Here is a 25,170-nt window from a genome sequence, read left to right on the forward strand (position 1 = left end):
ATGGGAGTTTTGTTGCTCAGCTTCAGTTACATTTGTTTTAACAACATACTTTGTTAAAATCTATTTGTTAAAAATCATAAGTGTATGCCAAATGTGTAAAAGTAGTGAATCCTGTGCTGCACAGCAGATCCTAATTACCTATTGGAGTAAAGCCCATTTAGAGCAAAGAGGTGGATTAGCACTGGGAAACATCTTTATTTTCTAGTAAAGCTGCATTAGTTTTCAATGGACATCTTGCCAACCCAAGTATGAAGCAAATTCTTTTCAGATAGGTCTGATTCAACTTCAGTTTTCTTGAAGATCTATGGAAAGTGTGATCCCAGACTGAAGGGTAACTACACACATCTGAAACTAGCATTTCAAAGTCAACAGAAGGAGCAGTTAGTCCCCTTCTAAATTAGAATGAAATAGAACAAAATAGAATTGAGGCTTGTGAGCCTATAATTTCTTGGAGCAGTGGCCATGGAACTAGGATGCATGGAACTAGAATACTAGTTCCAGTGGCCATGGAACTAGTATCACAAATGCTGTATTAATGTGATGGTACTGGATACTAATTGATACCAGTAACGGTTGGTACCACTGTTGGGAGAAGTGATTTTACTTCACTAATGGTGTACCATTGTTGTACTTGACTGTTAAATTCTTTAAATCTCTTTGTAGCCTCTTCAGTGTTGTATACACAGTTGCTGTTAGAGGTATCTGTAGCTGACTCTCCAACTTTAGAAGAGTCTTAACCACTGCAGGGTTATGGGAAAGTTCTGAAGGTGCCAGGTGTATTTAAATTGTCTAACTGCATGTACAACAGATGCACAATCAAATTGTATTGCATGTTGTAGAAATGTTTACTCCCTTAAAATAAGTAACGAACCTTCCCTTTTCCCCTTGCCCACTTTCAGACTTCAGATCAGGACAGCTGCTTTGCTGTTGAACCTCAGGATCTTTTCCTTCTTCCTGGAGAAGAACGAGAAGTGACTGTCTGCTTTGTTCCAAAAACTGTAACTACTACAGAAAGGTAACCTAAGTGATTTTATGCTGCCTGTGTTAAACAGAGCTACTTTGCCCTTAAGGTCATGAACAAATGGAAAGTTTTACTCACAAGGGAAACTTTGACTTCCATTCTGTTCATGAGAGTCCTCGTTCATTACAAAGTGGATTTCTGCGAGGGTTCGCCTGTTCCATAGGTTACCTGCCTCTTTTGCTGTACACAGTTTAATGAGTAGCTAATATTTCCCACCACAGATCAACAGATGTCGTGAGACTTGTTTAGTGTAAATAAATGGAGTAAGACCCTGAAGCCCTGCATATGGTACTTGTTTCTAAAGTACATCAAAACTTTAAAATACTTCAGCAGCTCCTTCAGTTGCTTCCCTCTTACTTCACTGAAACAAGGGAAATGTTACTTCCATTTTGCATACGAAAAAGCTCAAGCACAGATCATGGTCAAAAGTATTGATTAATTTTGGCTGCCATAGTCAAATGAAAGTTCAACTTTAAATCCTGTGCAATAAAAATGTGCGTATTCCTTTTGCAGATTAAGCATTCATAGTTTTGCACATTAGCACCTGTCAAGCTTCTTTCTGCGAAATAGACTTGTTTCATTCAAGTGACCATTCTGGTGTCATGTAAGAGATTTTTGGCAATGGCAGGGGTCTGACTCATTTCGCCAGAACAGCTTTTACTCTTTTCTTACATGTTTTCCTGTTTCTGCTATAATAGAGCAAGAATGGACAAAGGAAGCTTTCCAAAATATGTTCAGCTTCATTATCTAGCTTAGCTGGGCCTACCCAGTGCATAAAATGAAACATCTGTGCTAACGAAATGCAAAGCAATTAATGCAAAGCAATTAATCTTTGCTTTTCCTATGACCTTATGCATAACTGCTTTGCTCAGGGTGCTCAGTAGGGTTGGAAACTTTGCAGTCCACTTACAAATGCTGCCAAAAGACTAATATACTGACTAAAGCAGGAACAAGAGCTCATGTTCCCTACAGATGGGATTCACGGCTCTGTCAGTAGGCATCATAGGAATTTAATGACAGCTAGAGTGGAGGTTCCTCAGTTTCATTCCTGGCTCTAAGTTGGCCTGTGCTATAGCAGATGCTTTAGCCTATTCTTTAAAACTTTGATTTCTTTCCTGCCTTATGTCTTTTTTTTTCCTCTCTTGTTTTTATTTCTGGGTTTTGCCTGGGTTTTTTTTTTTTTTGGGTTTTTTTTCCTCTTATTCCCTGTATTGTTGGTTAGATAATTCCAATCTCCGCTTCCTTCCCTATATACTCTAATCTTGTTTTATTTCTGTGTTGGCTTCTGCCTGCCTTTAATTGGGCAGCACTTTCTTTTTGCTGGTTCCTCTTCTGGTTGGGTTGTTTTTGGTGTGTGTGTGTCTTGTTTCTTTGGTTTCTTTGCTCATTAGGTCCAGCTTTCCTATTCAGTATTAGCCCATTTCTTTCTACTTCATTATTTGAATCTATTGCTGATGCTCTCGTTCATCTGTTTCGCTGCTCTGCCTGAAGAAGGCAGTAGTCACCTGTGCTGTGCTTGTGTCCTATAGGGTAGAGATGAAAAGCCAGCTGTAAGTGGCAGGTTCCCTATCTGTGGGCTCAGTGTTCTTTCTCAAAGCAATGCCGGGAAAAAAAAAAGAGTTAAAAATCTTGGGCTGTAGCTTAGAACGCTACTGTTGTTAGCAGGACTCAGTTTAATTTTGATGCTCCTGAGTACCTCACACTTGTAAAACTTCAAGGCAGTTTTGCAGGTATTTCAAAATGCATTTCTTTAATCTACATAGAGACAGACTTCGTTGCTCTTGAAAATCTGTCAATATAATCAGAAGTTAGCATGGGCAAAAAAAAATTTGCCTGTAGTCTCTGAAATACTTCTGGAACCATTTCCAGATGACATGCTTGAGAAGATTGTTTAAGGTACATGTGGCATGTGTTTTTACAGCCCAAGAGATTTAAATTTTGCTATGCCTGGCAGTGTTCAAAGCCAGGTTGGATGGGGCTTTAAGGAACCTGGTCTAGTGGAAGGTGTCCCTGCCCATGGCAGAGGGGTTGGAACTAGGTGATCTTTAAAGTCCCTTCAAACCCAAACCATTCTATAATTCTATGCCTAAAGCTGGCCTTTGTCATAAAGTAAAAAAAAAAAAAGTATTTGTATTTTCTTGTTAAGAAGGTAGGTTAAAAAGGCCTATATATAATTTTTTTTCTCCAGTTATATTATGTTTTCATCAGCTGATCTCATTCTGTGATTTAAATTTGTTTATTTTTAAAGTTCTTCTTTGAAAATCCTTGTGCTGCCATCTGGACCTCAGTATGAAGTGGAAATAAAAGGTGAGGTGGTGTCTGTGGAAAATAGACCTGTGTCAACAGCTGCTGGCTGCCCAGACATCCCACCCATTCTATCCAACAAGCAGTTCATTGCCTGGGGAGGAGTAACAGTTGGAGCATCAGTGTAAGTATAAGTTGGGAGGTGTTTATATAGATTATCATGTTAAGTATTTTATATTGCAATTTATGAAACTTTCTATTCATGTTGATAATGTGTAGGTAATAAACTAAGCTGCTTAATAAACTAAGCTACTTCTCTCTTCAAGTGAGAGAAGCAGTGCCTTACAATTTTTTTTTTGTGTAAGAAATCTTTGGAAACAAAGGGGGATCTTGTTTGAGCTTTTTGTATTCTTCAGGACTCTTTAGTTATCATTGATGCTGTAAGATTAGTGTGTTATGTAAATAGAAATGTAGTGGGAAGTATTTTCCAAGTAAGTTGATGGAAAACTTCTATTGGCTCTTTTAACACCTTTCTGTTGTTCCAAGAGGTGATTATTTTTTTTCCACAAAATGATTTTAAAATGACTGTCCCATTTCAGGACATTTCCATGAATAAATAGATGAAGTTAATTTACATTTGCTGTAAAATATAATTAAACTTCATATTTTTCAGGCAGCAGAAGTTAACTCTAAGAAATGACTCTCCATCTGTGACCCAGCATTTAAGACTGTTGATAAGAGGCCAGGATCAAGACTGCTTTCAGGTAACTCTCATGAAAATTTGTCTTTAGTATTTATGGCAATTATCAGGATATGCTTATAATAAAAATGTCTTTGTCCTGAGGTGGTGTTCCTTTATAAATGTCAGTGACTAGCAGGCTGTGTGAGTATGTGCCCTGAGACTGCCAGGATGAACATGGTAGCAGAGCTTAAGTTACACTGGCAACCTTGGGAACAGTTGAAATGCTGTAGCACAACAGAGTCAGTACTTGGAGTGATCTGTCACTGGCCCTTCCTGCAGGAGGGCTTCTAGACCTTGCTGCAGAGGACTCTGTGTACATGAGGGAGGGAAGAAAGAAAAACTGGAATTAGCCTTTGGGAATCACCATAACTAGAGTTGGTGGTTTGATTTTTTTGTTTTGTTTTTTCTTTTTGTTTTTTACATAGTCCACATCCATTTATATCCCCTTTTCCCCTCAGGTGTTCAGATTTGGTAACTAAAAATCTTAACTGAGAGAGAATTAATAAAGTGCTGGTTAAGTTCAGCCATACCTTGTTGTGGTTGAAGGCAAAAAACTGTGGTCTAGACTGAAAAGCATCAGTATGCTTATTGTGGGAATATAAAGTATTTTGAATTTGGTCTTCTTTATTGCATATTAAGCATTGCAACTTAAAATATATGCTGCAGTCAAATGAGTTACTCCAGATTTCGAATACGTTTATTTTGGGTTGCAAGTGATGTACATCTTACCTGCTATGTGTTTTTGCTGTTTTAGTCACTCATTTCTGACATCTTTGTTTTTATAGCTGCAAAGTATATTCGGATCAGAAAAACGCTTAACTAGTAATTGGGAACTCAAAATCCGTCCCAAAGAAGATACTAACATATACTTGATATTTGCACCTACTCGAATAACTTGCTTCTTTGCAAAGCTGGAAATCAAACAGCTGGGAATTCGATCACAGCCAGGAATTAAGTTTACTGTAAGAGTCCCAACCTAACTTCTAATCGTTTTAAACATACATTTTTCATAATTATTTAAAATCTAGAACAGATTCTATCAAAAACCTGAAACTTTTCTGGATACATATTACGTGTATCTGTATACTTGTTATAGATTGTGTGGGCACTGAATTTTACATTAGTCTTAATTAGTCTTAATTTTGCATGTAACTTTTGTCCTTGTGAAGGAAGAAGAAAAATTTTATATACTATATTAGAAGTAGCCTAAGAATTTCAACTTTACAACTATCAGTAAATCTGAATTTGTCTTCCTAAATTATAGGTAGGTCTTAAATGAATTTTCGGTAGAACTTAAAGATTGAATAAATTTAGACTTTTTTATTTCTTGCAAATTCTTTTTGGTTCAGATTTTAAGCATCTTCATTTGTCTTTCTATAGCTCTTTATATAGTTTACCATAGTTGGTACCGAAGTTTTACTAAGAAGCTTGCTTGCCTTTGAAGTACGCGGTTTTTTTGTGGTTTTCATTTTTTTTCTTTTTCTCCCTCACCCCAGATACCATTATCTGGATATGGAGGAACAAGCAATATAACTTTGGAAAATGTTAAAAAACTATCGGGTAGTTACATGGTAACACTGGATGGATTATTGCCTGCAGGATTAAGGAAAGCTTCCTTCTGCATAAGAAACACAGGTTCTCGGGCTGCCTATGTTAAAGCATTGTGCTTTGCAAACCTACAGACAAAAACAGTTATGGATCCTCAGGTAATGATGGTATCTCCAGAGAAGTTTGTGCTAAGAGAAGGAACACATGAAGTAAGTATAGTACCCAATTCTGAGCAAGTTTTATTAATTCAAATTGAAGTAAATATGATCATTGAGAATGTGTCTGACTAGTTCTTTATTGAAGTCTTACTTGTGTTAAATCCTCTTTCACTTCTATTGCCATAATTTCTTGACTCATATTCCCAACGTTAGTACTAACAATAAGATGTTTTTTTTTCTTGAGTATTTTGTCTATTTATTTTATCAGGTTATTACTATAACATGGAATCCAATGGAAGAGGAAAATAATTTCCATAAAACAAATTCATTGGTATCGACAGTATGTTTTTATTGTGGAGATGAAGTTTCTAGGCAGCAGTATCGTAGGTAAGATGTACTTCGCTATTGTAACGAACAGATGTTTAATAAAAAGATAAAACTAGAGGTGAGTGCTACCACGAGTATGGCTTTAACATGCTTCCAAAAATAGGAAAAGCAAACCCAAAAACAGTGATGACATGGAGAGATCTAGTAAGTCTTGCATCTGGTAGGTTGTTTGCTATCGGTTTGGTTGGTTGATTTGTGGTTTTGTTTCCATACTGTAGCTAGTTAAGGGTTTTATTTTCTTTTTATATTCTTGAATTTGAGTGTGTTGGGTTTTGGGGAAGATTTTTGCTTTTTTATATTGGAAGAGACTTGTGTTCTGTCTTGGTATCACTGTCCAATGTGTATGTAGCTTTTATTTTTAAAGAAAAGGCTCATGAAAGGAGTAGTACTGAGATTCAGTAGCATTAAGTTTTGAACATGATTTGCATCTTGGTTTGCTGAATTCTGTTGATGAAGACAATGTTTGAGTAGATGTGTATGTGAGAAATACCATCCACATATGCTGGTAGCACACTGAAGAAATTTGTAGAAGATATCTTACCAAGCTTAAATAGAGACTATGTTACTCTCTATTTCAGTTTGCATAGCTCAACTGCACAGAAATGGTATACTCTGCTTTTAATAAGTGGCACTTTTTGACTTGTGCTGTGTATAGTGTATAGTAATAATGCAAAATCTTAACAATAGAGCATTAAAGTGCAAAATTTCAGAATGGCAGTATTTCACTACTGCTTTTAAATGTGATTACCTAAAACTTTATGAAAAGTCATTGTATTTATTGTTATCCAAATAAAATGTTAAGCATAGCTGAATTTAACTGTAAGACTTCGAATAAAAAGCTCATGGAACAGCTGCATTTGTGACTTTCTTCATGGAAATTGGTTTATTTTAGGTATCTTAGAAGATGTTTGTTACTGATTTTTGTATCAAGTCTTGGCTGAGTCAATGCTCACTGGCATTGAATCCTTCTCAAAGGGCAGAAAGACTTAGGAAAAGCTTTGATCTACTGATCAACAGAAAACCCATTAAGAAGCTTGATGCACCTATATAAGTAGTGTTGGAAACTTTTCTTCAAACTATGGACACTGTACATGAGTGAAATTATTGTTGTTGATTTTATTAGTCAGCAGGCATGGCATTTGGTTCTTGAACATGGTAGTCTAGTTAGTTGTTTCTTGGTGGGAACTTCTCTAAAGTCTCCTTTGATAATTTGAAAGAGATGCTTATTTCTTGAAATGGCTGAGTACTGTAAGCCACTCAAACCCATTCTGTAATTGTGTGCTAGAACGAGAACATGATTTGGGACTTAAGGGCAGGAATGTAAAATGAGTAATCTACCCAGTCTGCCAACTTATGGCTCAAGTCCTTTACTCCAAAAATATACAGTGTCAGCAGCCTGGTAAGTAGCTTAGACCTGAGAGTTAGTAGTGCTGAGGTATCCTTTGCACCTCCAGAGCTCTGACCCTGTCTGAGTGCCAGGTTTCCTTTTATTGACCTGAAGCTTCCCATTCTTCCAAGGACTATTTATATCCCTATTCTTCCCAGTGTTTTCTGTCCTGTTGGCAGTCATGCTCCTTGGTTCTGTGTTCCTGCTGTTGGCTGGCCCATGCTGCCACTCTGCCATTGACTAGTCAAATTTTCCTCTCAGAAGGCTTTCAGTCATGACCAAAATAGCTTTCTCCTGCTTCCTGTGGTGACTGAAAAATCACTCAGATGCCTGAGGTGCTTGTCAGAAATCTAGGTAGGTGTGACTGACAGCAGAGAACAAGTATCTTGTAAAGACAAGTGTATAGTAGCTATTATTCCAGTGGTTGCTTTCACTGTGCAGCAATAGAGCAGGTATTTCTTTAATCATTTTGAGATTATGGAAAGATTTCAATTTTAAACAAATGCTCACAGATATGAGCTTAGTGTATTTGAGAAATAATAAAGTTAAAATTATGCTGGATTCTTACCAATCTTATCAATCTTTTCAAATTGTAGTTTCCAGTACTTTGTGTAATTTAATGACTCTTCTTTCTTTATGTCTTTAACAGAGCTATGATGTATAAACCTGAGGTAGAAAAACACATAATCCCAGAAAAGAGCTTATTGAGAAACATTGTATTTGATGAAGATTTTCAAGGGGAGCAGCTTGTGACAGAAGGTAAGCCTATGACTTGTTAAAAGAGAAAAGTAATACTTGTTTTAGGGTGGAAAAATGTGCTTTTAGGCTTGAATCCTAGTTATTTTTCCACTGTGTGATGTGTTTTTGGGTTGGTTTTTTTTTTTTTCTTTTTGGGGTGGTTTTTTTGTTAATGTTTTGGTTTTTTTAATAAATGTAGAAGCAAAATTCTCCATTTGGACAGATGTATTGAGTTTACATGGCAAGGTTTTTGGTAGGATGGGCTACAGTAGTGGCTTCTGTGAAGCTGCTAGAAGCTTCCCCCATGTCCAATAGAGCCACTGCCAGCCAGCTCCAAGATGGACCCACTGCTGGCCAAGGCTGAGCCCATCAGTGATGGTGGTGGCGCCTCTGGGATAACAGACTGGGGGGGAAGAGAGGGTGTGCAGAACTCTGCAACAGCAATAGCAGCCAGAGAGAGGAGTGAGAATATGTGAGAGGAACAACTCTGCAGGCAACAAAGGACAGCCAGAACTTTGCTGACATCAAAATATACATTTCCCTTCCCAAATTAATGTCACAAATTTTTTGTACTTTTGCTCGTGTTAGCATGGAATTTATTAAAATAGAATGCAGAATATTGTAAAGGCATCCTTCAAACAAACAAACCAACCAACCCAACCAAGCCCCAAACCACCAGAAAACCAAGCAAGCCTGATTCTTTCCCTATAGACCGTATGTTTTCTTTACTTGGAAAAGTAAAGATTGTTGATCATTCATCTTGTTTGAGGTGATAACCTAGTGAAGACACTTGGGTTCTGGAGTATGCTCTGAAGTTGTTAAGCCAGTGTTAGAGCCTAGACATCCCTGATTATCTCCTATTGCCCTATTACCAGAGTTTTGCTAATGGTAGCTTTTTTTTATTTGATTTTTATTGAGGCCTGCCTCATACATCTTAATGTTTTTCTGTCTCTGTTTGAGAGCGTACTTTCCTGAATTAGTGAAATACAGCTTATTGTTCCCTGTTTGGTCACAATTTTTTATTTACTCGAACTTATTTATGTTGGACATAAAAGATCCTTGTCCTCTTATGTACTACTTTCTGTTCTTGATCAATAAATTTGGCTGACTGTTGTTAGGAGACAGATTTGCGTAACACTGCAAATATGCTTTCAAGGAGGGGTGCTGGAAGAGTAGCTTTTGGAAAAGTAAACTAGGTTATTCTTACTCATTTTAACGACGATACAAACTTATACAAAGTCCTTCCTTACCTTCTTGTCATCCAGTGATATCCAGCGTGAATAGTACAATCTTATTTTGCACACATTAGTGTTCACCAGCTTCTCAGTGGGAATAATCACATTTTTCTTCTTACACGTTCTTGTAAGTCAGATACTTTGCAGGAACTAATAGTATTACCTAGAATTAAGAAATCTGATCCCCCCCCCCCCCCCCCCGCAAGATGCTATTTTTTAAGTGAAAAGTAAATTGTTTTTTCAACATCTAAAAGCTTCTAAATTTTTTTTTGCCTTTTAAGTGAAAGACTGTTAAAGAGATGATGCTGAAAAAAAGTTCAAAGAATAGAATGTCTTGGTTATAAGGATTGCTTTTAATGTAAATTTGACTTCATAGACTGTTTTGGTCTCCATTCTTCATTGCCTTAATCCACAGACATATTTGAAACACCTATTAAGAAATGGCATACTGAAGTTAGTGTTTGAAATAGCATGGTGTCAGTTTTTCACCAATCTATATACAAATACCAGTAATTGTCCCTGGTATCTGCTATGCAGCAAAGGAAATAATGGTTGGATGAAATGTATCATGTGTAAGAAGTGTTCACTTTTTCATTCTGTCTATTCAACATAAAATAGCTCAAAGCAAAGGAGAAAACTTTGGTTTGATTATTAAATATTTTAATGAAACATTTCAGTATTTTGAAATAATTGTCTTACATTCCTGACCTTTTGGATATTTACAGGTACAATGTATTAAGTAATGAAGTGTTAGATTGAATAGACTGAGTAATTGAAATATAATTTCTCTCAAGTTGAATCTCCTGTGAAGCCTTAGGAATTTATTAGTCTTATTTATCAGGGTAAAAAAAGTAAAACTTAACTTGAATTTGGCATGGAATCAAATTAGTATATACTATTTGTATAAAGGTGAAAAATACCTATCTTATAATTAAAAAGTTTAAAATTGGTGTGTATTTAGATTTATATTTTACATCTCGTGTTAATGTTGATTTATGCCTGATCACTGAACTTGTAGTAAGTAATTTTTGAACGATCTAGGATATCTTAGTCAACAGATTATTAACTGGGTCTATATCCTTAATCTCTGTTGTGTAATTTCTGAGTGTTATAGAATTGCTCTATTACTCTCATTTTTAGTATGCGATATCCCACGGGGGACAAATGATATCCATCTTTTCTATGCAAATATGCGGAAGGTTATACTTTCTGTGGTTGGATGTGCCACTTTTGATCAGGATGAATTTCAGCAGTCTTCTGGGCGTCATTTGGAGTCAGACAGGTAATGTAACTATAAGGCTAACTGCCAAATAACGCCTAACTGAAGTGCATCTCCTTTCATTGAAGATTTTCATATCTGTGAAAATAGCCTTGCTTTACAAGAGAATGGCTCTGATGAATATCTAGTTGGCTCTTCTCACTCTTTTTTTCTATATAGCCTGTTTAAGCTGTTATGCTAACTTTTAAACTATGCCCTCAACTGACACCATTAACTTTGTCTGCAACTTCCTATTCTTCATCTGAATAAACCTGTTTGGGTTTGTGTTTTTTTTTTTTTTCCATAGGCTCTTGCAAAGTCCATTTGTTGTTGTAGTCCTAATAGGAGTATAACCATTTCATTCCTTGTAATGAATTCTTGACATCTGGGATGGAAATAGAGAGATACTATGAAGGTTTAGTGGGCTTTCCCTTGTCCAGCCTTTCAATGTAGTATCTACTATACTCAAAAAAACTTATCAGTACTGAGACTACCCCCACCCCTGTCATTTCCTTGAATGAAGCAGTCCATTATTGGGAGGATTTCTGTGGAGGACAGGCAGAGACCCGGTCTTTAAAATGGACCTGTCACTTTTCCTGAGGCAGATTGCTGTAGCATTTGGAGCCTGAAAAGGGAAAGAGATGTCCAAATCCTATACAAGTCCTACTTACTAAGATAGCGTGGCATAAAACCAAAATAAATATGGGTTAACTTTAAACACTTTAAGCAATACATTTGCATAGGTTGTTTCTTAAGTTTTAATGTTTTTAACATTAAAACTTTTTAAAATCCTGCTACACAGGTGAAGAAAGAGTCCTACCTAGTCCTGTGTTTACCATCTACATGTGCAGATGTTGTCTTGGAATTGCTTGTACAGGTACAAGCTGAAGACTTTGGGATGCTTGACAGATTTATTGTCTAACAAGGTGTTTGTCAGGCATAGTGGGACTGCAAAGGTGCAGGTCGGAAAGAAATATCTGCAGCAGCAAGCAGGGCATTTCACTTGTTTAGTGGTTGTCACTTGGTTTTTTTCCACTCAATAGCCTTATTAGTTGTTAGGAAATTCCGTATCAAGGAATTACATGGATCAGTTGCCTTCGTGGTTCCATTGATATCTTAAGGGATGAAATTCCATGGGTTTTAGTTCACCTGTCCTGAACTGAGTCAGGATGCTCAGAAACATTAAAAGTAGAAGTAGAAATCATAATAATCTATGTTTGCACAATGTTTTATGGAGCAAAAGTTACCTATTTTTCTTTCATTACTGATTTCCAATTTTGTTTTAGTATTTAAAATAAAATTTTTTGGGAGTTAAGCTTTTAACTTAAGCAAGTATGCCGAATCCTAAATAAAAGCTTCCTAGCTTTCGTATACGAGCTTATCTGGCATGTATCATGCAAGCAAAGGCGTGAAATGCTAGGCCATAAAGGGATTGGGTCATCGGTCTTTCAAGGAGAGACTTAAGAACTGGGTTTGTTTAGTGTTGAGCAGAGAAGGCTTGAGCAGGGAGAGGATCTTATCTACGTGTATAAATACTTGATGGGGAAATAAAGGGGAAGATGGAGTCTTCCCAGTAGTGTTCAGTGACAGGACGAAAGGCAATGGACACAAACTGAAATTCAAGAAGCTCAAACATTAGAAAAAAATTCATATGCTTTTTGTATATGTGTCGGGTTTTTTTGTGGGTGGGTTTTTTTATTTTTGATGGTGGAGGTTGACAGACACTGGAACAGATTGCCTGGAGAGGTTGCTAAGTCTTCATCTGCGGAGAGGTTAGGAACTGGACTGGGCAATATACTGAGTAACATGCTGTAGCTGACCCTGCTTTGAGCAGTGGTTGGACTACATGATCTCCAGAGGTCCCTCCTGACCTCCAGCTTTCTCTGACTTGCATTGCCTTATTTCTCTCTCCAGTACTTTCTTAATCTGAATAAAATATGTATAGAGAAAGTGTTTTACTTTTTTATCACCTGAAGATAATTGCTTATTTTAGTACCTTCCAATCTAAACAGTACCTTCCACTTCTAAACGTTCTGTGAGAAAGCTGTCATGATATAGCTGCTGAATTAATTTCTTAGTAATGAAGAATTGAATTAAACTGAAAGCCCATGTGGAGAAGATTGTATTTCAATATTAAATTTTGAGGAATACTAAGAGTATGCTATTATAATTACTCATGAGTTACTTTTATTAGTACTTTTGCTTAATGCAATCTTATTTTCAGATTTGAGAACCCTGACAGACAGATCAATACAACTTTGGATGTTCTTCCTGTTAAAGGACCTCAGGGTCCTCCATTGCCTCTAACAACTGACGATCTGGTTCAGAATAAATCAGACACTCAACAGACTTGGACTGTTAAACCAGAGTACTTGGCTTTGACATCTCCTTCTATTGGTAAGTATTATTTTGAAGTTAAGAAAATAACCACTCAAGTATTAAAATAACTGTACTGCATACCATGTTTTAAATTATTCTCATTTGTAAATGTGGCTTGGCCAATAATCTTGCTGCAGTAGCTTTACATCTAAGTAATAACTTGGCTTGAGTACAGGTTTTGTTAAATTGTTAGAGGTAGTGTGCTCTGTTGTGTGTATACAAATAAAATGCACTGCTTACCTGTGAAGATTTTAAAGCATTGTGAAAGTAAAAATCAGGCAGGAAATGCTTTATCTTAATTGCTGCAGCTTTGAATCTTAGACACTTCTGTGACTTTATGTACGTGTTAGCTTTTTATACCTTCTTCTGTACTACAGGTGGAACAGCGGATACTGGACATGTTCAAATTGTCAACAGTTCTAATAGGATGTTGGCATTTGAGCTTTCATGGCCAGCTCACTGCCTTACTATAACCCCACAACATGGAGTTGTTGAACCAGAGTAAGTTGTTTTTCTTTTTTTCATAGGTTCCTTTACATGTGAAAGTGTGTTGAGGTTTTGGAGGAATTTCTTTTTAGTTTAGGAATTTTGGTTAAGTTTAGGAATTTATTTTAGTTTGTTTAGACTATACCTTGGAACTATTTTGGTCAGCTAATGTGCAAATCTAGCTTTGATATTTTAGGACTCTATCCATTTGTAGTCTGCCTAGAGGGAATGTTCTTCTGTCACCTGGAGGTGACGTTCCGTCACATAGTTACCTGGAGGGCAAGGATTTTTTGTGCCAGGAATTACTATTATTATTGCATAATTTTCCAGGAGCTGGATGGTTAACAAAGCTGAAGCTTTAAAAATCTCCTTTCACAATTTAAAAATTACCTCTGTGTTTAGAAACAAAAAGGACTTCTCCCCCTCCCCTGGCAACAAACCAACCAACCCCAAAATGGCAGTTCTTAAAGGCTGCTGCTCTTCTGGGGACTTAGTGTTTTCTTTTGCAGATGTGCTGAGATTCATCAGAACTTGTTTGTGAGGGCATTTTTGTATTCTGACAAAACTGTGTTTTGCCACTCAATCCTTGGCTTCTCAATATCTGTAGATATGAAAAGCATGACAAGCCAGTGTCAGGTCACCTGTGTCTTAATTAGCAGTATTTCAGAACAGTAATCATACTATGACTGCAGAGAATTCCCATGGGCATTTGTGAATTCTTTCACAATAAAATGCTTGGAAATTCTGACCACCTCTCACTTCTGAATTTATGGGATATTTTTAAGGTCAGTTCAGAAGGGCTTTTAAGACCCTGTTACTATTCTTGTCTTCCCCAAAAAAGTCTTATGTTCCACAAAAAATAGGATTTGCTTTCTGAGTTTTATTTAAGTAGTTTCTTGTAGATGTTTGCCCGAACAGATACTTTCTTTTCAGTCTTGCAGCACTGTGCAAGATGTAGTACATTTAAACACTTGAATGTAGATGTAAATTCTGGGATTTACTGCTGGGGAACTTTCATTACTAGTGAGAACAAAATATAGAGGGTTTTCTGGAAGGGCTATGATATTTGCTACTCTTTGCAGATACAGTCAGTGCCAAGAACAATGGTTTCAAAAAGAGATAACAATGAACAACTTTCCAGTAGCTGTGAAAGTAAGATCATCTTGAGTGTCTCAAACACTAGACTCAGGATGGTCTGTGGAATGATGTCTTAAAAATAGGGAATTGAAGGCCTTCTGCAAGCAATTTTTTTTACACTGTCTAGTTTTAAAATGTGATCCCTTCACTTGGAAATATTGAGCTTACACACTGGGTCCAAGTAAGTAGTCTTGATTAAGAAGAGAGGCCTGCAAGTGGGAAACAGACCCATGGGAACAGCTGACTTAAGCATAGCAAGCTATGCTTTCCCAGTTTTCTACTTGTCATGACCACCTCCCAGCAGTGGCAAGAGTAGTCATCCTGGCAGGACAGGAGCCAGCCAGACTGCGATGCTGGAGCTGGCAGAATTCTTGAACTGATTTAGGTCAGGAAAGGAGAAGGTCTGATTTCTTGGCGATGGTGAAAGAAGGTCCTAAGATCAGGGACTGACTGCCACGCCGTAGCAAGCAGATCACCCCCTGTTTCACCTTAACTAAACCCCTTAAGTTCTATGGGATAAGCAGGCATCTCTGTAGTCTCTGAAGGCAGTCTCTGACCTGGCTGAATGTGGAATAATAAAGTCCCAAGTCCTAGTGAATTTAGCAGCATTCCAAGAGAATTTCTTGTGGAGGTGAACTGAGACTAGCCTCTGGCATGTTGCTATGCCTCAGTGTTGGGAGAATTGGTAAGTGCTGTGAAAGGAATTGCACTTTTGGAGTAGGCACTGTTGGAATCTCCAAAAGCTGCAAGAGGCACCTTTCGAAACTGTTTTTCCTAGGCTCTGTTCCTTTCTATGGTAATGAAAGTACTGGGAGGTAGTGTCTTTAGGTTGACTATAACTCTTTCAAGAGACACATGCTTCGTGACCCCATGCAAGTTGATTTGCATTAAGAAGTTTCCAGTAAAAGTCAAAGACATGCTGGTGGGAGCAAGACGGTGGAATGCTTTGTGATAACAGTGTGTGTACTTAGTAAATCATACTCTTATGAATGCAGCTTGTACATGAGAACCATGACTGAAAAGATTCTGAAAACTGCTGAAACTCAAAACAACCCCACAACTCTTTAAGGAAATAATGGTATCTTGATTTAATATCTTAAGGCCGTTAACATCTGTTGCTTTGTACAGATGGTCATACTGTGACAATGATTATGGAACCGACTTTCTTATGGGGACTGATCTTGCTCCTAAATTTTTCAAATGCAAAGTGCTGTGCTAATGACATTTTAAATTTATTCTTCAGGTGTAGCTTGAGTGCTTTTGCCAGCATAACAACCAATGACCTTTGCTTAAGTGATTTTTGTACTAATTTTTTAAATGCTTCAGTGCTTTCTTTCTCCCCTCCTTTATTCAAATGTCTCTAGTGTCGAATATGGAACATTATAAATCAGAATGTATGTTCTCAGTGGTCAAATTACTGTGTGATGCCATAATTGCTTCAAGTCAGTTTAGACTTTTCAGTGTCCCCTACTCTAAATAACTGTGGAAAGCATTGGTAACATTGAAAGGCTTTTCTTTTTTCCAAGATCAGTTCTGCATGGGAGGAAGGAGAGCAAGCTGCTTCTCTACAGCTAGAATTAGTTTAAAAGCTTCTTGAAACGCAATTTATGCAGTGTACTTTGTTTGAACAGTACAGTTCCCTTCTTGACTAGTATTGAAGCTTATTTTTCTGAAACATGTAGTTATGTCTGCTTTACGTGGTCTGACTGTTTGTATGTGTTAACAATAGGTAAGTTTTACTCTTTCCCTATGACCCCTGATACAACCATCAATGACACGTTTATCAAGTGTGTTAGTGTTAAGTTTCTGAGTACTAAAGCTTGAAAATATATTGGATACTTGAATACCTGAAATTTAAGTATCTCTAGGTCATCTTCACTTACCTGCTATCCTAAAAGGATATTCTTTTCTCGGGGAAGGGGGCTAGTGAGATCTATTGTAGATACTCGTTCTAATATGAAGATCGTGCTAATATTTTTTGTTTGTTTTTTGTTTGTTTGTTTGTTTGTTTATTAGGAGCAGTACACTAATTCTGGTGAGTCCTAACCCATCACTTGCCACAAAGCCTGCATTAATTCCTTGGAGTGGCCTAATCTATATCCATTGTGATAATGGACAAAAGGTTCGTGGCTTACTTGAGAGTTGAGATTGCAACTCTTTATTTTACTTTGCTGGATAATATCTAGTAAAATTGCTAAAACCTTTTGGGTATGAGACAGCAGTTCTGTCAACTTTCATTATTCTCTCTAATTTGTAAAGTTCTCTTCAAAAAAAAAAATAAATACAAGAATAAGCATAGTTGAGAGGCTGTTTTGCAAACTGAGATTCTTAGTTCATTCATCTCTGAAGAAATACTATGATGTGAACACTTACTCACTTGCCAACAAAATTGCATCTGTGCACCCACCACTGTTATGCATTTTCTAAAATGCTAAATATTTATATGTATGCATACATAAAAGTAATCTATATAATATTTTAAAATAAAAGAAGTTACAGGAGGTTATAGGACAAGTCAACATAGCTCCTTTTGAGCTCCCTTAAGCTAAGCTTAATCTGCTGGCTGACAAGTCTGTGATAAAGAATGTGTAGAACAGGGTCTTGCTTTTCACGTGTCTTAATCCAAGACTTTTCCGTGATTGAGTTAAGGCATATAAATAAGACTTATGAAGCCAACAGTTTCTTTTTTCATCAGTGTAAAAGCAGAAAGACTCCTTGCTAATCTCCCCCAAAAGAAATAGATACTTGTTTTTTGTATTTTTACAGCCAGTATGTATTTTGGCTAAATTGTAACTGCATGGAGAGGGAAATAAGAAACTGAAAGGATAAAAAGGCATATCTGTTTTCCTTCTTGATGGAGGAAGGTGAGGTATGAAACAAAATTGGAAACTGCCTTAAAAAGACCTCAAACAAACAGGGAAGTTGTTGAAGAGAGTAAGTTGAGAAGGAGACGAAGACAGTGTGCATATTCAACTATGTAGTGTTCTACAATATGAGAAAAGGATCTAAGAGAGGAAACCTACTAGGACAAAAGTAGAGAATGTAGCAAACTCAATCCAATTGTAAGAGATCTGGCAGTTGATAGTGCTTTTGCCGTTTCTTTGCTACCTATCTAATTAAGAAAAAAGTATGCCAAGATTTCGCTAGCATTAACTGAAGTTTTTTGGAAGTGCTAATTATGTAGCAGAAGCGAACACAAAACTCCTTCTGTGTGAGGCAGCCCTGCTCCCATTCTCTGCAAGCAGAGAATATTGTAAGAATTTTCAATTAAATTTAACTAGTTTAAATTATTATTCCTATTGAAATAAAATGTCTAGGTAACAAACTTTCAGTAAATTTCCCAATTCTCCTAAATTAAGCTGTCCTAAAATCTTTAAACTGAACTGAAACTTTTTGTGAACTGAAGTTAGTCTCATACATTAAATCACCAGGTCTTCTCTTTCTCTGTTGGAATGTAAAGCTAAACAACATGAGCTCTTACAGCTCAAGGAAATAGAGCTAAATTGTTTGACTTGTCAGTATATCAATGTTCACTATTTCAATCTTTCTTTTTCTTCAAATTCTGCAAAAGTTTATTAAAGTGCAGATTCGAGAGGCGGTTACACAGTATGCGCCTGGAGCAGATTTTCCGTCTAGAAGATGTGATATGTTTATTCCACAGTCTGAAACCCCTACTGTTCATGTGGCAAAGCCTCTCACTGTGCTCCCTCTAACAAAAATGGAAATAAAGAACAGAACCATTGTTTTTCCTAAAACAAGACCTGGCCAAAGCTCAGGTAATATTACTTACTTAGTAAATGATGCCACATCTGTAGTATATTGTGTTCAGTTTTGTTTACTATATTGTATATTTGGGAACTTGAATGCTTTGGTTGACCAGTTCCCCTATTCTGTCTCTGGTTTGAAATGTTATTCCTTGTGATGGAACTCTTTCTGGAAGCCCCTTTTTTTTTCTTTCCCCCCTGCTTTTTCTTTCTCTTCCTCTCCCCCCCTCCCCTTTTTCTTTTTTTCTTCTCCCCATGCAGTACAGTCACACTTTTTCCCACAGATAGGTTTTGCGTACAACAGGTAAGTTGCCAATTTTTAAGCGGCTATGATCAATATAACCATACTGTGCCTGGGCAAAAAGGGCACTGTGAGGTTACTGCATTTTGGTGAAGCTCTTTTGGGTCAGTGCACTTTTGCAGTAGACCCATTCTCATCTGTGTATGTGTCTCTAAGATGCGAGATAAATCTGTGTATAGCAGAGAAATAAATGTTCTTCCTTGAGATGATAGGAATGTCAGCTGTGAGTCTGGTTATCCTTGTCTTGTACTTAGTGATCGAAGAGGACACTGTTGATAGCGGAGTCTCAAATCCTCAGTCAGTACTTGTAATTCCAGTAATGCTTAAAATTCTCCAAATTACTGTATGAAACTGTCATTCTGTTACCTAGATACCAGATTTTTTGGTACTGCTTAGTTTTCTAGGTGATGAGGTTTTTTTTAATGATTCACTGATGCTACGTTTTTATTCAACAGACTTTAGAACTTTCAAGGCTTAATTTATCAATTATATCTGGGTTCCTTTCATACACTAAAGAAAGAGAAGTATAATATAATACTCCTTTCTTTTTCTATTGTTATAAATGTCCTGTATAATATATATGCAGCTAAACTTCCTGCTACTCTAGACTGAGATGATCTTACAAATCTCCTCTTGATCCTCGGCAAGAGGCACATTTCAAGGTGTGAAATATGCTTATTAATACCGTCGAAGTTGGGATTTTCTGATAATGTCAGTAGTTATTCTTCTTTCTGCAATCCAAGCATAAGCTTTTTATTAAGGTTTCATACATATATATCAAAAATGTATGCTGAATAACAAATCTATACTATTTGTTATTCAGAACAGGTTTTATTTGATGCAACTTTGATTGGTCCCAAACTAGAATACTGTGTGTTTCCTCTGAACAGTCAAATAATGTCTTGGGAGGGAGTTGTTTGGGGTTTTTTTGTTTGTTTGTCTTTTTGTATACTGCGTATTTGCCAAAAATCTAAATGCGCTAAACTGAGGCTGTTGGAGGTGACTTAAATCTCTCTGCTATTTGTCATGTTCTGGATTTATAAGAAGCTAACTTCCTAGTACAGCAATACATTCACATAACGTTCTTTGATATGCTTCAGGTTCTTTTAGAGGATTATCTATTATTGTTTTAGGATTATTGGGGATGAGAAGATGCTTAGAGGATTATCTATTATTGTTTTAGGATTATTGGGGATGAGAAGATGCTTACAAGAAACATCTTATACAAGAAATATGATTTCTCACTAGACGACTTTACTTCCAAATTTCTTTTATATAAGCTTTCAGGAATTTTATGAGCGTGTGCTTTGTTTGCACCTCTTCTTGGAGCAGGCTTCAGGAGGACTGTTTCCATTCAACTTCTGTGTGTCTTGAAACATAGTTTCTGTTTAAACTCTTTCCACTAAAGATACTTGAACACTTGAATGAAGACATTTAGTATACTAGTCTGATATTTCTCTTCCAGAGAGTTACCTTGAAATGGAGAATAAAGGGGATGAAACTGTGAAGTGGTATTTGTCATCTTTTGCCCCACCGTATGTTAAAGTAAGTGAATGCTTACATTGGTAGTTTTATGCATCTCTCTTGGGTGTTTTTCCTTCTCTTCCTGCTGCTCTCTTTTTCTCCTTCCAACCTCTCAAGAAAATTTCCTTCTGCTCATCCAGTATCATCATCCAGATTGCAGTGTGTAATCAAGTATACATAGAAGAAGGGTGTTCCTTTTGGCTCCAGAATGCTAAACTTGCCTTGTTTTGAGACTTGTGCTGCTGTTATTGTGCTGTACATGTTATCTGTGTGGGTAATTTAAGTTAGGTCAAGAGTATTTGAATTACACTGCTGTTGCTTGTGCAATTTTTGTAGATTTACCATTGATATTTGTAAATGCTTCCCTATTTTTTTGATAGTCTGAAATGCTGTGATGGTCACTTTGATTTTATCCTATAATTATTATGGTCTGTTGTCATGAAATGATGAAAAATGCTTATGTAGGAGTCTTAGCTGTAGCTCAGAAGATGACTATGCCATGTTCCAGCCAGTGCACCACCTTATAACTACTGACGTCCAATTTAGGTGACTGCATAGATGTTGTAGCAGTTTTAGTCATTCGTTTGTCTTTAGGAAGTCAGTATTATTTGTTCACTTGAAAGCAGCTTGATTGGGTGTATTTTCTTCAGTTCTGTGCGATGGTGGTGGGTGTATTGTGTGGTTTGGGGTTTTTTTTTGTGTTGTGTTCTTGTTTTCTTTCCCACCTGAATCTGACTCATAACTTTATTTGCAGGATGTGGATGGAACTGGTTGTGTTTATAGAGTTACTTACTCCGCTTTCAGATGTTCCTGTGTTTCTGGTATTCTTGAAGCTCACGGAGAAGAGAAGGTACAATGATATGCATGAAATATTTGTATCTCAGTTCTAAAAATGGGATCTTAAGTGAGAAGTTCTCTGAAATAACAGTTGAAATTTCAAGCTGGTTGTATTTTATCAAATTATGATGAAACATTGGCCTTCCACAGTTGGGTTCTAGGGTGTATTGGGTAGTCAGTATCTACTTACCCCAGCTGTTATAGTGTCAGCTGAGTCGATTCTGTGGATTTATGCAATCTGTAGTTTGACTTCACTCTGCTGTTTTGGTTTCTTTTTTTATTTCTCCCCCCCCCCCCCTTTTTTTGAGAGAGAGAGAGAAATTATTCTATAACAGAAAATTGTTTCTAAATGTTTTATAAGAATCCACTAGAAAATGACAAATAGTACTGGGTTCTTATGAAACTGGTGTGAGAACTGGTTTCCCTTCGTTCGAAGCAGTCTTGTCATACTTGTTTAAGAACAGTTATCTGTTCCTCAGGTTGATTTCATTTAACTGACAATTTTATCTCCTGGCCAGTAGAGGGTTTCATAACCACAATTATCAAGCACATCCAAGGACATACTGAATAGGTTTCTATGGGGCTTTTGTCCCTTACCTTTTTCCTTAATGCTACTTCAATGCTGTTTATATTCATGAACACTTATCTTTTAATCATTATGGATTATGGACATTCCTTAACTGCATTATTTCTATGATTCTATGATGCAATTTTTAATCTATTTGCATGATACAAAAAAAAAAAAAAACACTCCTGTCCAGTTTCATAATTATTTCATAACATTGAAACCCATTATTTGAATTTAAACAATTGTCTTTGCCTTAGCAATCCTAGTTCAGGCCTATTTGGATAACATTTACATTATTGGCATGTCAGGCTGTTGGCTGGAACTGATAAGGTACAGTGCTATCATGATTTGCTGTTTTTTGCCATGAGTATGATGATATTTGGCTAATTAGGTATAGATGTAGTGATCTATTCTAATCTGCTGCTGCCCTTCTCTTTCTTCCCCCAACCTCAACTCTGAACACAATGCAAGTTTAGTCTTGATTTTACCTGGTACAACACTATACAGAGACAGGCCTTTGTTACGCAGGTGACCTCCAAGGATAATCAAATGCATAGCCTGCAAGTTGGTTTAAATTTCAGCCTTTTAGTATTTGTAGCAGTGTGCTTACAGACTTGGAGCTGAAGGAGCACAGTTGTTCACTCTTTAGCTGAGAGATGAAGGTATTGCTGTCTTTCAGCTGCATGTATTTCCCTTCCTGGTCGTCTTCTACCCCAGTTTGCTAATGGAAATAATTGTGCAAGCACTTGCTGACTTTTCTTAAAGCAGATTAGCTGAACTCAAATTTTGTTCGAAATTGCTTGCACAACCTATTTCATCAGAGCTTTTTCTCTTGTGAGCAAAGAAGGACAGGCTGTATTGTTTTCTGCAATATCACCTGTGTGTGGAATGTATGACTTGTAGTGTGTGAATTTTGTGCTGACTTAACTGTAACTTTGTGTAGGTAAGATTTTGAGGATGTGTAGATTATTTTAATAAGCTTCTGCAAATTTTTTCTCTTGTTGTAGGTTGCTGTAATCTTTTTACCTAGAGATAAAGGGGATTATTCCCAGTTCTGGGACCTTGAGTGTCACCCAGTTGAAAAACCTGGTTGGAAACACAGATTAAGATTTCAGCTTTCTGGAGCAGTAAGTATATAAATGCTGTAAATGTTGTCCTGAACACAAATTTTTGATAACATCTTAATTTTACTATACAATACTCTTTATCATATGTGCTGGTGTATTCTGGAAAAAAAACCACCCAAACTCTGCTGTTATTTTTGTTGGACTAAACTGTAGTGTTTTCTTATGTTACAAAAATACCTTTTCCATCTTGCTTGGGTGATAGTGAATTATCTTTTGCCATTTAAGGTGTAAAATTTTATTCTGCTCAAAGAAAGTAGAGACAAACTTGCCTTCTGTGGGAATTGGTTTTGTAGATGCAGATTTGTTCGTATCAGACCTTAAGTGGAATGGTTTTATTTTTGTAAATGACTAGCAAAGTAATTGGCTGTTGCTATGATTTGTAACTTAATGCAATATTGGAATTTTCAAATATCCATATTGGAGGTATGGATGTGTCGCTGATAGAATCTGTTTGAGTATTTTATGGGAGTAACAATTTCCATCCAGGTGGGGGTGATTTTGAGAATTCTTTGCGGGCACGATTGGTCTTGAGCTCAGCTTTGCTCACCCATTGTTCCTCAACTTTAACTTTATGGCGAGACTTGGAAGGAGGGGTTTGGGAGTTAGAACTGGTTTTCTGTGTGCTCTCTTCTTACCTTGCTTTTAATCCCTACCTCCATACAGGAGGAGTCTACATAAGACAGAGAATCTATTACTATTAGGAAGAATGAATTCTAATGATCAGTTTAATGAGCTCACTATAGAATTAACTAGGTTGCAAAAGACCTTTAAGATCATTAAGTCCAACCTTTACCCCAGGACTGCCAAGTCCATCACTAAGCCATGTCACTAAGGACCTCAGCTATGCATTTTTTCAACACTTCCAGGGATGGTGATTCCACCACTTCCCCAGGAAGCCTGTTCCAATGCCTGGTCACCCTTTCATTGGAGAAACTTTTCCTAATATTTAGTCTAAGCTTCCCTTGGTGCAGCTTGAGGCCATTACCTCTTGCCTTATCACTTGCTGCTTGGGAGAAGAGACCAACCTCCTCCTCTCTCCATCCTCCTTTCAGGTAGTTGTAGAGAGTGATAAGGTGCCCCCTGAGTCTCCTTTTCTCCAGACTAAACAACCCCAGTTCCCTCAGCTGTTCCTCTTAAGACTTGTGCTCTAGACCCTTCACCAGCTTTGATGCCCTTCTCTGGACCCGCTGCAGCAACTTAATTCCAGCTCTGTGAAGAGCTTTCTACATTCAGTATTGCGTGATTGCTATATATGTTTTGCTGTCCTCTCCAGAGAGCTTGACTTGATTTTCTAAGAAGCCCAGATAGAGATTTGGGACCTTTCTTTAGAGTACCAAGCCTGTTTCAGTAGTAGGAGCCTTACTTATCCTTCTTGCTGGGTTACCTTACCTTTTATTTTGTAGGGTCCTTGTTCTTCCCAGTACTTAATTGTGTTGAAAAGGGGACTTGTTAAAAATGTATGTTTTTAATAACTTCTAATTTTGGCATGAAGAATGAGACCTGTATAATGTTTGGGAGGATATTTTTATTCAGCTTTCATCTAATTCTTTGAATATAATTTTCCTTAAAATGAGGAAAACGTCTTTGTCATTTGTCTGTTTAAAGCTAGTTGAAATTGAGAGAAGATTAATTCTTTATCAGAAATCTAGAGTTTTGAATAATTTTCTTCTTAAAACACTACTAACTGTCAGAGTTGTATAAATCTTTGAGCAGCACAACTTGATATTAGTGTTTTTGAATCTGTCAGATTTGTTCCTCTTTATTTTTTTTTTTTGAAGCTGTTACAATTAGATCTTTTCAGCATCTCTTTGTGCATGAATTTGTGCATGAAAAATTTTGTAGAAAGTACTTGCAATGTGCCATGATCATTTTGAAGAAGAGTTTAAAGGGAGATATTTCCTTTCCCAACTAGATAAGGAACTACACAGCTGCTTGGAAGAGGGGACAACACAGAACTTAAGTTGTTGTGGTTCTTAATTCAGATCCACTTTTGGTCAAGAAGACAAGTCAGTTCCAATCTATTATATCCTAGAGATCAAACTACAACTTTGAAAAGGACTTGGATCCTGCTGGGTTTGCTGAGGCAGAGGGCTATGGCTCTGGTTAATGTGACTCTTGATAGAATGAAGTGGGAAAACTGACTGACTGTCATTCAGAGTGACAGAGTGGTATCTATTTATAGCACCACTTCAGAAGAAATGAAAAATTTGGAATAACTCAGGAAAGATCTAAAAGAACAAGGTGATGTTGGGAAAATCAGTGGCACTTACTACTTTTGTTATTCCCTGAAAAGCTAACTAACTATGACTTTGATTATGCCTTGCATGCA

At 36.9% G+C, this 25,170-nt stretch overlaps 1 protein-coding gene across 4 annotated transcripts in view; it reads left to right on the forward strand.

Annotated features, from left to right (window-relative positions):
• The window catches only part of CEP192 (centrosomal protein 192), a 65,380-nt gene that overhangs the window by 32,440 nt on the left and 7,770 nt on the right, over nucleotides 1–25,170 (forward strand). For 3 of the 4 annotated variants that reach the window (XM_030496786.1, XM_030496801.2, XM_030496794.2), the window contains 15 exons: nucleotides 900–1,015; nucleotides 3,270–3,449; nucleotides 3,939–4,029; nucleotides 4,793–4,969; nucleotides 5,504–5,764; nucleotides 5,982–6,100; nucleotides 8,137–8,246; nucleotides 10,601–10,742; nucleotides 12,943–13,115; nucleotides 13,475–13,598; nucleotides 16,737–16,842; nucleotides 18,292–18,496; nucleotides 20,251–20,330; nucleotides 21,064–21,159; nucleotides 22,722–22,841. In XM_030496786.1, coding sequence (XP_030352646.1) covers nucleotides 900–1,015; nucleotides 3,270–3,449; nucleotides 3,939–4,029; nucleotides 4,793–4,969; nucleotides 5,504–5,764; nucleotides 5,982–6,100; nucleotides 8,137–8,246; nucleotides 10,601–10,742; nucleotides 12,943–13,115; nucleotides 13,475–13,598; nucleotides 16,737–16,842; nucleotides 18,292–18,496; nucleotides 20,251–20,330; nucleotides 21,064–21,159; nucleotides 22,722–22,841 — 2,100 coding nt within the window. The remainder of the gene's footprint in view (nucleotides 1–899; nucleotides 1,016–3,269; nucleotides 3,450–3,938; nucleotides 4,030–4,792; nucleotides 4,970–5,503; nucleotides 5,765–5,981; nucleotides 6,101–8,136; nucleotides 8,247–10,600; nucleotides 10,743–12,942; nucleotides 13,116–13,474; nucleotides 13,599–16,736; nucleotides 16,843–18,291; nucleotides 18,497–20,250; nucleotides 20,331–21,063; nucleotides 21,160–22,721; nucleotides 22,842–25,170) is intronic. The other variant, XM_030496810.2, reaches the window with a different exon arrangement.

Source organism: Strigops habroptila, chromosome 1, assembly GCF_004027225.2.
Source record: "Strigops habroptila isolate Jane chromosome 1, bStrHab1.2.pri, whole genome shotgun sequence".
Classification (NCBI taxonomy): Eukaryota; Metazoa; Chordata; class Aves; order Psittaciformes; family Psittacidae; genus Strigops; species Strigops habroptila.